Source organism: Sturnus vulgaris, chromosome 7 (genome assembly GCF_052056855.1).
Source record: "Sturnus vulgaris isolate bStuVul1 chromosome 7, bStuVul1.hap1, whole genome shotgun sequence".
Taxonomy (NCBI): domain Eukaryota; kingdom Metazoa; phylum Chordata; class Aves; order Passeriformes; family Sturnidae; genus Sturnus; species Sturnus vulgaris.
Window position 1 is genome coordinate 23,214,094 of NC_142249.1, and position 14,025 is coordinate 23,228,118.

At 34.6% G+C, this 14,025-nt stretch overlaps 1 protein-coding gene and 1 long non-coding RNA gene across 6 annotated transcripts in view; both read right to left on the minus strand.

Annotated features, from left to right (window-relative positions):
* Positions 1-14,025, minus strand: part of LOC106855874 (sodium channel protein type 2 subunit alpha) — a 75,429-nt gene that overhangs the window by 19,377 nt on the left and 42,027 nt on the right. For all 5 annotated transcript variants that reach the window (XM_088168121.1, XM_088168118.1, XM_088168120.1 and 2 more), the window contains exons 14-17: positions 12,296-12,534; positions 11,294-11,467; positions 9,226-9,582; positions 7,092-7,571 (exon numbers count right to left, since the gene is read on the minus strand). In XM_088168121.1, the coding sequence (XP_088024247.1) occupies positions 7,092-7,571; positions 9,226-9,582; positions 11,294-11,467; positions 12,296-12,534 (1,250 nt within the window). The remainder of the gene's footprint in view (positions 1-7,091; positions 7,572-9,225; positions 9,583-11,293; positions 11,468-12,295; positions 12,535-14,025) is intronic.
* On the minus strand, positions 259-7,075 carry LOC148223208 (uncharacterized). Its single transcript, XR_015804885.1, has 2 exons — positions 4,006-7,075; positions 259-2,162 (listed from the first exon to the last, which is right to left on the minus strand). It is a non-coding gene; the product is annotated as an uncharacterized LOC148223208 (long non-coding RNA).

Below are 14,025 nucleotides of genomic sequence, written 5' to 3' on the forward strand. Positions count from 1 at the left end.
AAAATTTATATATGATGTTAAAAATTACCATTTATTAATACAATACAGTAAATAATTTTTAAACTGAGAAGTGACTGTTTTTATTACATAGTGTTTTCTTAAAATGTTGCTTGCATCATTCCAATCTGGAGAGCATTTCTAGCAGAATGCTGTAGTAGTAGCAGAGCAAACAAAAATTATGAACTGGCTGAACCGTAAGTTTGAAAGACCTACTGTCCATTCTTTTACAGGAAAATGAAGAGTTCAGTGACTCAGATATTATGCAGTTAGTTTAATAAGCACAAAAAGATAATGAATTCTATTACTGAAATTGCTTAAAACTAACAGTTAACTCAACATAGAAGATTAGATATAGCCACTATAAGGAGAGATCACAAATATCAGATAGGTAAAAAATTATCAATAGAACTATCAATTATCAGGAACATCAAAAAGACAATTTATGTGGTCCACTACGTATGGTGAGATGTATCTTTCAAGTCTCTTCTCACTAAAAATCTGGTATGCTTCTTTTACAGAGCTGTAACAATAATCACAGGAGTTAAACTGAACAGAAAAATCCTAAATTGAATCAACAGCAGCTGATCCTTGAAATGCAACAATTAAATGCCTTATCCCACTGAGAATTCACTCTTCTGTTGATGTAACAGAGTATTTCCTTAGCATGCTGCTCTATTGTACCTGAATTTACCCCCAACCAGATCATTATATAAAGAAAAATGTTATTAAAATTATTCAGTATATTCAGTCTGTAAGAATTCAGCATAATTTGGAAAAGAACAAAAATTAGAAATTTTCAACTGTATAATTTATTTTTAAATTTTTGTTATTTTAAACAAATTTATTGAATTTATTGTATGGCATTATGTACAAAATTTATAAAATTTAGTATGCATCAGAAACAGCTAGGAAGATTTTACAGTACAACATCTCAAGGTTTTATTGAATCAATTAAGTTCAATATGCTAGGAAAACTTTTCAGTTCATGCATTTTCACAGCAAACTTATGCTCTGGTATAAAGCAACTGACTCAGGGACTTTGTACTGTTTTCTGTGTATTCAACATAACATGACCTGGGAATGGACCATGTTACTGCTATTATGTTTGTCCATGCCTTAATACATAGGAAGACTTTTGCTAGCATTAATGTGACTTGCTAGACTACCTCTAACTGCAGACCCTGATATGTTAAGTATGAATATATATCCCAGTTCTTTACCAAAACACATTTGAAAGTTACCTTTGTACCTGGCAAATAGCTCTCTGCTTACCAGCACTACAAAAACTGGATTTAGGCTATTTACTTAACACGTATATAGCTTTTTTTAAAAAATGAACCTATAGAAACAAGATAACCATCAAACCCAAGTATTAGCTTTGATCTAATAGTAAGTTCATTTTAAGCTTTTTGTTATACCATGATTGTAGATTTCAGAAGGATTCAGTCATGCAGATTATAAAAGATTTGTCAAGATCAAGCATTAGACACTCTTTTAGAGTTATGAAGATAGAAATTTTCTGAATAGTATGCTAAGAAAATTATTCTCAGAGAAATCTGTTTTTCAAAACCTTAGAATGTACATACTCCACCTCTTTTTCGAAGAAAACAGTAAGGGGCAAAAGTAGTTACATGTTTCTAAAGCAGCAGTATACTGATTATCATAGAGATTTAAATATCTTTTACATCACATGTATCAACAGCCTTGCCAGTCATGCTTCAGTCAGCAGTACAGAACAGTATGAGATATAGATTTTAGTTTAGCTTTCAAGATAGGAAAGCAGCTTGCCTATCAGAGAAGCATTGCAAAAAGCAGCAGCCAAGATTAGGTCAGGAAGTTTTTGACATAATTACTTTCTGAACCTTGATAACATCGCACAGATTCATACAATTCTGCTTCACTTACAGCCAGGCCACTTTTAACTTCTAACATTTCTTTGTTGGTTCCAAAGATGATTATCTGACAGTAGCTGGACAGCTCTTAGCTTAACATTTTTAACAAAACCTGAAATTTCATGATTGGCCAGGATGTCACTAATAGATGTTGAAATCATAATTTAAGGAACTGAAGGAGCAAAGAGCAGGACAGACATAAGCAGGAAGATGGCGCCAAGAGAAACCACTATTTTGATTTTGCTTTCAATTTCCTTTCCTCCCAAATACCTGTGAAAATGATAAATAATGGAAGTTAAATTGGTTTTATTTTCTCAGTGCTGTGTGGATGTCAGTATGAAAATGAAATGGTCTGTGATATAAATGGAAGTTTTATATCCAAATTATCCAGTCTTTTTCAGTACAGCTCTATCACCTATAAAATTTTCGAAGTGGTAGATATCATTATGATTCCTGTGGTGTAATTAAGTGGAATCTGGATGTCACTCTTTCTAATGCTTATATAGTTAGGCAGAATAACTATGAGTACAAAAATCCAGAACACTAAATCAAATCAAAACGATTTTGTGGTGATTGTTGGTTGCAGATACTGCAAAAACCCACTATCCCTAAACTATAGTTCACTCTGGACTTCATTGATATTCATAATTCCTTTTATCTACTTATTAATGAGAATTTATTAAATTAAAATATTTGCAAAAAAAGTTGTATGAAGGCAAAAGCATTTTAAGTAGCAGTGGAAATATGTGCCGGTGGGAAAAAGCTCTCCCACCAGAACCTACTTAAAAAGGCTCTTTTATTCATACAAGCAATAGTGAAAGGATACTTCTGAAACAGAGTAAAGGACTGCTGTTTGCAAATATTAATTAAGCAAACATCAGTTAACTCCAACATGAACAACTTAATATCATCCACAGTGAATCACAATATGCCAATACAATGTTACCCATTCACAATACAAAGCCTAAATTCTTCAGAGTATCAAAGGATTTTAAATAATGAATATTTTAAATCAAAATACATCTTATCAGAATAATTATTCTTTACAAAATGTAAGAGGAAAATCTCTGGAACAAGTATATTTTAATTCCGCTGATGTACAAAACTGAAAGCAGCAACTGTGGTGTTATAAATAATATTGCATAGTTTAATAGGTGAGATGTAAATCACACTGAAGCTGGGGAACTTCCCGACATTTTGATCCAAACTCAGTAGCTTATTTACTTGAATGCTGAACTTTATTTATTATTGATGAGATGAGAATAAGTTTCTCAAGGCAGACAATTTTAGATGTTTGGGGAAGTAATAATGTTTGGCCATAAATTAAAGAGCTGTAGTAAGATTGAATTGGGCCACATCTTGCAATCAGTGTTCTCTTTGCACCTCTACACCTAAGTGTGAGTGTAAGAGCAGAACTAATCTCTGAATGTTTAACCAGCCAAATAACAGTTTTGTATTAATTCTTTCAACCAAATTATGGTCACACACTTTGACTGCAGAAATTGAATTAATTTCATGCTCAATGATGCTCCAAGTACTACATAGTGATCTCCAAAATAACTAAATGTTTATATAAGTACTAAAGGAAAGCACTTCTAAAAAAATGTGAAAAATAAAAACATGACTATGATGAGTTTGTAGGTTACCTCCATTATAAGTTAAAATACAATAGTATGAAAGTTCTCTAAAACAGCTAGCAGCTTTTCATTAGCAACATAATTTACAGATGGACTTATATATAAATATAAGCTTCTGATGAGAAACGTGGCATATGTGTTATATAATCTGCCTTCCCTGAAAACAAAAGAAACCCCTTCAAAAACAGAATCCTGAATTCTGTATCAGCAAGGTTGGGAAAGGTACATAGCATGCACTGCAAAATACTATTTAAATATTATGGAGAGTATTGGAACCACAGAAATCTTGGGGCTGCTGCTCTTGCCTGACCATGCTGTGATGCGAGTCCCGTGGCTCAGCAGGGAGCAGCTGTGCATGTTGGTACTTATTGCAATGAATGGGACGGGATCATAGCTGAAGAGCATGCAGGCCAGTCAATATCTGCTAAAAGGTGATTAAATAGGATAGAGAGAGATGTATAACTTGCTTAGGTAACCTGTGTAAAACTGGTGACACGATGCTCTGCCTCGCTAAAAGGCACCAGAGCTGCCCGCTTGACTGATCCAGCTTGGTTCTACTCCTGTGAGAAGTAAGAACGGTAGGAAATGAAGTTCAGGACACAGCACCTCTGTTTTTTTGCGCTGAATATTGCTTAAAGTAAAATATACATTATTCATGTGTCTGCAACAGCATTAGGAGATCCCGCTTTTTTCAAAGCATTGAAAAATATTTTGTCATTGGTGTTATTATTGGCCTATAAGTTACATTTAACATAAATTAATTATTACCCGCTATTATGATTATTTTTACTAATTATTATACAGTCATACATGTACTGCAAAATTTTCTATATAAACCATCCTTGTAGTACTTAAGAACCTAAAATGGAAAAAATATATTTATAGTTTCTACACTAAATAGCAGTACTGCAGCTCAGATCCACAGACCTTTATTTATACGACAATGGACTCAGCACAGTGATCCCACAATTATTAATGGTCTACTTCCTTGATAAAGTTTTATTTAGTGTTTGCTCTCTAATTTCCTTATTATACTGGAAGTGTTCACCCACTGACATTCTTATGGACACAGTGTTTCTATAATTAAATTTATTTTAGGTTTCAGTAACTTTCTGGAAAATTCCTTGTTAATTCACACCTACTAAGCATGTACAACATTGTATTTATTGTTTCTACAGAGGCATAATCTAGTTAACATTTCTGTAAAACTACTGAAAGATACGTGTGCTATAATAAAGAATTCACCAAACATTAACATGCTTAATTAAAACCTGCTAATAAATAATAATTATTTTGTTGGAATTCTGCTTATTGCCCCATACAACTGTGAATACATGTACTTGGTTGTAGACACAGAAGCAAGCAGAAGCACACAGACACACACCAGCATCTGGCTATATTGTGCAGTGTCCTCACAGCACCTGGATACCTCAACTGCCTTCCATCTGCAAATCTGCTAATTGAACACAGTTTGACGGCAGCTCCTGACTCAGATTTTTTCATTTGTGGTGTAAGCAAAGAAGTGACCGGCAGATCAACTTAGCAACAGCAGTGTCATATAAATAGGAAAATATGAGAGGCCAGAAATGCAAGGCACATTATGGCACAGCAAAAAAGAGGAAAGCTTGTAAAAAAGTAATTTGTAGTCAATTTTTTAATTTAAAAAATGCCTCCTTTTCCTATGGAGTATTTTCATTACAAGAGTGCTGACTAGTAAGCCAACACTCCACTATATCAAAAAACATGGTGGTTAAGAGTATCTAGTGAAGAGAAGAAACTAGGAGTAAGATTTTAATGCTTTTATGCCATGCTTCTGTGACTCAAATCTACTTGAAATGTAGGCACTTTTATAACAAATATGCTCACAATATTTGCTTACTGCTGTGTCTCTAGAAAATCCCTCAAAATGATAAACATTCCCTTCAATTTTTCACCTTCAGCATCTGCATTAGTAAGAAATTTTGGCCCCAAATATGCTCAGCAGAGTTTCAGACTTGGCCAGTCAAAATTGCTTGGCACTTGATCACCCTGACTTAATATTAATTTCATTGTCTAATCAACTGATCAGTTTGCAGCTCCTGAAGCACAACAGCATTAAGTGCCTCCAAGAATGCAATGAAGACACTGTTTTGTTTTAAATGTGGTAGGTGGAGTAGAAAGCCTTTCTTTTATGGTGGAGGCTTAATGACTGGAGATCGTGCCTCAAATGTGGGATAATCTGCTTTAAAACTTTTCTATAGGAAGTCAGTATTTTTGTCATCTTGTAGAATAACTCGTGGGAAGAAAAGAAAGACTTGGCTAATGAAAACATTCAGCAGTCACATCATCCAGTTATACAGTGAAGAGATGCACCATTGTCATACTCAGCCCTGCTAAACACCAGCACAGAGGTTTGTGTAAAGCTCATCCTCCACCTCTCCTACTGACATAGTGCATTAAGTGCTCATGTGCAGTGAAGAACAGAACAACTGAAGGTTAAACTACAACTGCTTTGTTCTACACCCAAGTACTGGTTTTGAAGAGCAAGATAAATATTAATACAATCAATCTGAAAAAAAAGAAATATTTTTATAATAATAATAAAGACATTTGTGATAAGAAACAAGAAAATATGAATAAATGTGTAATGCACTTGGTACAAAACAAGGATCTCAGGTGGAAAATTACTAGAGTCTTACCCATATTATACCCTCAAATTCAAGTAAGAGAAAATCACTAATGAAAGCCTTATGTTAATTTATGTCTACCCCACAGCATGCAATACTGTTCAAAAATATCCATGCTAATGCTGAATAGACTAGCATCAGTACTAAGCATTGCACAGACTTACTCCACTTGAGCTGATATGCCTCCACCACTTTCAGTTGTGCAGGACAAAGCAGTGGGTTAATAATACACACACAGTAATAATGCCTTGGCATCCACTATAACTCTCAGTGCTAGCTTGGATTTATCCACTTGGCACCACATTGTGCCAGAAAGAGGTACATTTTATTAGTCACAGTAGGTAACAGACTCAAGAATCTTAAAGCTTTGAAAATAACAATGAGTAGTCAAATGAAAGCATCTTATACTGGGATATTAAGCTTTGTAACTTTTTTACCATAAGGCTATGATGTATATGGATGCATTTTCACTATATAAAAAGGGTTAAAAACATCAGAATTAACTGTTAAAAAAGCAGATTAAAAAATAAACTGCTCTAATGAAATAAGCATGGAGAAATTTCCACTAGCCAGACACGCTTTGTAGGACTTCTGGTATCCAGGACTATTGCACTGGTTACTTTGCTTGTTAAGGATTTAAGTAAATAAAATAGAAAAAATATTACTTTTCTGAAAATTTTCTTACACATCTTCATTATTACTGAAAATGCAATATTGTATCACCACCTTTCAAAGCTCACATCAATCAGACCTTACATCAATTTACCTTGAATAACATTATGAGTTTGTATATGCTACTGTAAAGGAATTAAAGAAAGATTTTAATTCAACCCTAGTAACCTCAGAAAAAAAAAGAGAAAAGCATCAGAGTATTTAAAAATTAGAAATAGGGTTACCTCTTTGCTTTCTTCCAGGTCTGATTCACTGCTGAACTCCTCTGTGTTTAAATTTTCAAAATCTGATTCTCCAACAGCAATGGGCACTGTCACGGTGAGACTTGGGTTGTTTATGAATGACATATAATCACTCTCATCAACAACATATTTTTCCACACTGCTGCCTATGCCACTGGTAGTTCCATTCCCGTCTTTGAGATAGGCAAGGTTTTTACCTATGTCTACTATTGTATGGTTGGAAATACAGCTGTCTTTTTTATTGTTTAGGTCTTCAAGAGGTTTGATTTCATCTAAAACTTTCTGTTTTCTAACAAAGGCTTTTTGGATGAATTCACGCACTTTTCTCTTCACATAATCTATGCCTTTCTGAATCCTTGCCACAGCGATCTGGAGATTGTTCATTTCATTATCATCATCTGTAGCAGCAAGGTTGTCTGAACTAAATGAGCTCAGCAGCAAGGCCAGAAATAGGTTGAGTACCTATAAAAGAAAATAAGAAAAAATTACTCTTATTTTTAAGTCATAAAAGCAATATATTATGAGTTTTTCAACATGAGATAATTTATATTTCACATGTAACACTTTATTTCTACACACCTTCCTGCTATTCTTTCAGTTCATAATCCCTGTCCTCAATATTTTATTATCTTGCCAAAAGCACTTTTAGCTAGTTTAACTTCATTAATACAGGTGAAAATCTGAGCTGTTCCTTGACTGTCTCAGTCACAATCTGCAATAGTGCAGACCTTCTTCTCAAAATGAAGAATGACATAACGAGGCAGAGTACAACATAATCAGTGATTTATGCAAGCTACATCTACTGTAGTGCTCATAAGCCAGGGGAATGTAGGCAAATGCCAGTCTTCTACAGTTCAACAGACCATAGTTCTAGTATCTCTCATTCAGAATATAGTTAAATTTCGTATTTATACAAAAGTATGTATGAGTCTATCTTGCTTCTGGGCAGGAACACTAGCAAAGAGAGAGAGTCCACAGATGTGATACACCTCAATTTCAAGAAACTATTACACTGCAATTTCAAAAATCTATTTCAGACTTTCTTGCATGACATTTTACAAACATAAAAGAGAAAATTGGATTGCATGAAATTATGACAGATCATGTGCAAAACTGATTAAAAGTAATTTAATTAAGAATCAGTTAAATTATATTTGTCAGTTCTCCCTGTTCAAACTTGCAGAATATTTTAAAAGCTATGCCACAGGACTCACATTAGTCTGGTGAGACTTGGTAGTGATGACTGTGGATAAGCATATTTATAACATTTGTGGATCATGCCTAATACAGAAAGAATGTCAGCACTCAAGGAGAAAGAACTACAATTAAACATAACCATGGTTTATGAAAAATTGGTGAAATTTGGTGGAAAACACCAAAAATCAATATGGTGTTTAATTCTGAAGTACTGTTGTGTTAAGGATTGCTAAGAAAAATAAAAATTATATATACAGAAGGTGTGAAAACTGGCAACGTGGAAGCCCTGAAGAAAGGGGCATAGAGGCTGCATCAGGAAAGCAATGCTGGTACAGAAATTTCATGTGTCTTTTGGGGATGTACTACAAGGAATGCTAGTGTAAAAAATGAAAGTATGATTATTCCACATTATTCAGTACTTATACCTGTATTTAAAATGTTACTTTGGAGGAATTCAGAGGTCAGCAGCAAAAGGGATAAGCCATTTACAAATCATCATTTACGAGAAAAAAAATTAAAGAATTAGGTTTGTTTCACAGAGAAGTGACTGAAAGTGGAAACAGTAAGATTTTAAGTATTATAAATGTCATAAAGACCAACAGTTTTCCGTCAATATTGAGACAATTTAGTTTACTTGGCTGTAAAAGGTGATTTAAATTAGATTTTTTTTAAAAACCCTCTCAATTGTAAGCATAATCAGCACTGATCTTACTAAAGAGGTTATAAACTTGCTGAGACTTAAAAGAAAAAAAAGACATTTTTCACAGATAATCAAGGTATATTTGAACCTGGTGTACAGAGAGGGCAAGTGAACTACATGATTTCCTGAAGTCCTTCTCTAGTCTTCATTCAGATTTCTAAATCATGAAAAACAGGAGATATGTTTAAGAGTTTTTAAAAACCCCCACAGATTACATACCACTAGGTTTCCAATCACCATGACCATCATGAAGACTGTAAGGCACATGGTTTGGCCAGCAACCTCCATGCAGTCCCACATTGTTTCTATCCATTCTCCACACAGCACTCGGAATACAATCAGGAAAGAGTGGAAAAAGTCATGCATGTGCCAGCGAGGAAGTTCACAGTCACTGGAGATCTTGCAGACACATTCCTTGTAGCTTTTCCCAAACAGCTGCATCCCAACCACAGCGAAAATGAACACAATGATGGCCAGCACCAGGGTCAGATTCCCCAGAGCCCCCACTGAGTTGCCAATGATCTTAATCAGCATATTTAGGGTTGGCCAAGATTTTGCCAATTTGAAAACTCGAAGCTGCAAAACAGAAGAATGGTATATGGTTCTTTATTATCTAATAGTAATGAAATTACTGCTATACATTTCATATTTCAGTTACCCTGTGTCTACATCATGTCTCTTGTAATCTTTGAAGTTTTAGTTACAAAATTTCTGTTTCCAGTTCTTTGTACAATACACATCAGCAGTGTTAAATCCTGATACAAGTGATAAGAAATCAAAAATAATGTCTCTATGCTCATTTCAATTACATTGAAACTATCACAAAGAATCCAATTCAAACTTCGACTCTTTTCTCTTTTGGTGACTTTAGTATTTATAAAGAAATTGTACTTATTAAAGAAGTTGTACAAAACAGTCATTCTCCTGTAAACTCCGAGAAAATATTACTAAAAAAAAAATGAGAACATATGAAATGTGATCAGTTTAACAGGACAATAAGTGTATAGTCACTTCCAGGTTCTTTCATCTTAACAGGCAGTGAGATGGAGGAAATGTTTTTCCTAAAAAGAGAAACAAGCTAGAGTTGTTAATGACAGACATACAAGTGACGTGCAAGTATCTTTAACAATATATTTTCTGCCATTTAAAATAAATGTAATGTGTCTTACAAAGCTTGTCACACAACATTGAGAAAAAAAGAGAAGTATTGTATTAAGTACATCTTGAAACAGACAAAAATGAAATTATTGGAAAGACACAGCAATTGTTCAGATAATTGAATGAGGAGAATACTATAACGAATATAAAGCTAAATGTTGTTTCGTGTGATGATTTTATGTTTTATAAAGAAAACACATAAATGTCAAGTTAAAACCAAAATCTACTATTGAGAGAGAAGTCAATCCAGCCAGATTTTAGACTTCAGGCAAAGTACAATATAATACTATGCAGAGAACCAGAAAACACATATTTAAAACTCCTTCATTTTTAAACGGGATGTATTTAACTTTCATTTCAAGTTAAATATCTTTTTTTAATTTAAGTCAGTTGAGCTGGATGACCAGGAATGCTAGCTTCATGTCTCTCACTGCATAGGTCTTTTCAAAAGAGTATTTGGACACTGAATTGCATGCTAGCCTAGTCTGCAGCAAGACCAAGGTTTTTCGAGTTCCTGTTCATAAAAGAGATATCTAATAACATAGAGAGACACTGTAGTGACTTCTGAACAGAAAAGCTGCTAGAGAGCAGATAGTCCCTTGCCCAGGATGGTATGGACAAGGCTGGTAGGGATGAAAAGCCCCCAGACAATGAAAAATCTTAACACTTATCTCTTTTAAAATGAACCGATAAAGGCAATTGGTAATGGAAGCATATAAGCTAAAATTGTCAAGAAACTTTTCTTAATTAACCCATTATTTACCAGGCAATTTACTAATCTTCAGTCACAGGTAGTGGGGACCCTGTGGCTCTTGCTTTTTTTTTACTCCCTCATCTAGGGAGAAGACTCTACGAAATACTTCTGTTATAAAAGTTAATCCTTTAAGCATACTTTCAGAATAGAATTGATGTTGACAATATCTTGAAGGAGAAATAGACTTTACTCAGATAATATGCAAAATAAACTTGACATAATATATACATGCCATCTAGTGAGTATGCAGTTTAGCTTTCTGGAAAGATCTTTTGTCTCAGCCAAATATTTAATCTGCAAATGAAAAGTGCACAAAATATATACATACAAATACAAAAATGTAATATAGGAACATATTTTAAATAGTATATTTACCAATCGGAATGATCGAAGGACAGATAATCCTTCCACATTCGCAAGGCCAAGTTCCATTAAACTAAGACTCACAATAAAACCATCAAAAATATTCCAGCCCTCTTGGAAATAATAATAAGGATCCATGGCAATTATCTTGAGAAACATTTCTGCTGTGAAAATTCCAGTAAACACCTGCAAGGGAAATACAGTTCCTTACTCCAGTTTAGGAAGAAAGTATTTAAAAAGTAAAATTAATGGTATTTTCAGCAAGAAATTAATGATAAATCTGAATATCTTCTCTATATTTCCATACACTGGGATTAGGAATAAAATTAATATTTGAAGCTTACATATGCATCAAAATGTTGGGGCTCCAAGGAAAAAGAGGTAAATGGGAAAACACGGTTTTTATCAAGCTTGCTAATATGTATGTATGCCAATTCACAGAATGTAATCTGATTTTAATGCTAATTTTTATATCCTTAGAGCTCATCTTTGTCCTTAGACCACCTTTTTACTTCTAGAGATAAAGATAATTGTTCCTATCATAAACTTATTTTATTAAGAAAAAAATGATACAGAAAGTTGAGCAGAACTCTTCTTCTTCAGGATGGCCTGTGGAAGGCACCGCCACTCCATTTCATTTCCTTACATATGTCATGCTTACTGGGTCTTTCCCCTCTAAAATTCCTTGAACACCCAGCTCCTTAGAAGGTGCTAGGGAGGAGCAGAATGAGTGGGGGAATGGAAATGAAAGTTCTTATGATTTCTAACTATCCATCAATGAGCTTCAATGACAGAGGATGAAGATTTTAAAAATCAAAGTGCATATTGACTCAGTAGATCTTTACTCTGTAAAGTAAGAGTGGTGAAATTTACAAATGTCAACTACTTAAATTTAAGTTCAACAATCTCAAACCTCTAAATAGTCAACTTTTTCTATTACATGAATGTGCAAAAGTCACAAAAGAATTAAAGAAAAGTACATTTTACATACATGGCACATCATGAAAGACTTACAAGGTTTCCTACTGAAAGCACACCACTAAACTGTTCTGTCATTGGGTAGTGCTCCATGGCCATGAACAGGGTGTTTAGGACGATGCAGATGGTAATGGCCAGATCAACAAATGGGTCCATCACAATCAAATTTACAATATGTTTGACTTTCAGCCAGGGAGTACAGCAGTCCCAAATCAAGCAAGTGTTAGCAAATTTATACCAGCATGGTGGACATTTTTGTCTGGATTCTTCCAGTTCTAGAGAGAAAAATGAAAATAACATTTTAAACATATTTTTCTATTCCAGAATTGCCTGGATATTTCCATTAAGCCTAAATGCTGTTTTCCAAGGTACTGTTGATAAACTGTGTTGTTATTTTGGAACTAAGACTTCTTTCAGCTAAAAGAAATTACAATTTAAAATAAACTATTAAAAATTAAAAACAAAATAACCAAATCAAAAAGACACCCCCCAAAAAACCCCAAAACAACTATACTAATGATTCAGTAGATAAAAGAACCATTCACAAGCTAATGCTATATAGAATGCAAAAGAGAAACTTTTCTTAGAAACCTGTCATAAGGCATGGGTGATAAGAGATTGAAAGCAGCCCAGCAGACAAAGACTTAGGGTTATTAGTGGCTGAAAACTAACTAACTAACACTCAGTTAGTGTGAGCCAACAACGTCAGTCACAGCCCAGAGAGCCAATATCCTCCTGGGCAGCATCAAAAGCAGCATGGCCAGCAGGCTGAGGGAAGGAGTTCTCTTCCTCTTCTCCAGCTGGAGTTCTGTGTTCAGCTCTAGGGCTCCCAGCACAAGAGCAGGTTCAGAGGAAGCCACAAAGATATTCAGGGCTAGAGCACAAGGCCTATGAAGACAGGCTGAGAGACCTGGGGTTGCTTATATCTAGAGAAGAGAAGGCTCCAAGGAGACCTTACTGCAGCCTTCCAGTACTTATAAGGGGCCTGCAGGAAAGATGAAGAGGGAGCCTTTATCTGGGAGTAGAGTGATAGGATGAGGGTTTACAGTTTTAAACAGAAAGAGGGTAGGTTTAGATTAGGTAGTAGGCAAAAATTCTTTACTGTGAGAGTGGTGAGGCCCTGGCACAGGTTGCCCAGGGAAGCTGTAGATGCCCTACTATCTGTGGACATGTTCAAGGCCCACGATGGGGCTTTGAGCAATCTGCTCCAGTGAAAGGTGCTCCTGACAATGGCAGGGAATATGACATTGTAACTAGATTATATTTAAGGCCCCTTCCAATAAAATATTTTAAAATTTCCTCATGAAAGATAAGCATTGAGAACAAGCCTGAAGTCAGACTAGTATTTAAACAGCATTATGGTCCATGTTTACACAACTGCTCATTATTACCTTCCAACTTTCTATTTTGGGCATAGTCATTTAAGCCTCAACATAATGTTTCACCCTTTCTTAGAATAGTTGCTTAATTCCATGATTCAAAGTAATTGTATTCAGCCTTGCAGAAAGAAGAACATGTTTCCTTTGTAAAACATGAAGTCTATTGAATTGGTAGAAAGGGATTGTTCTACTCAACAAGCACAACCATTTCAGCAACCTAAAAAGAGCTTACCCCAAAACATAACTTCACTAGAGAAAGACTACATTGAATAATTTGCTTGCTTTGGTTTTGCTTGCATTTAAATTGGAAACTTGCTACTTCTACCTCAAACCTATCAGTATGTTGCAAGCTTGACTCTTTTTCCAAATTTATCAGTCCCAAATTAA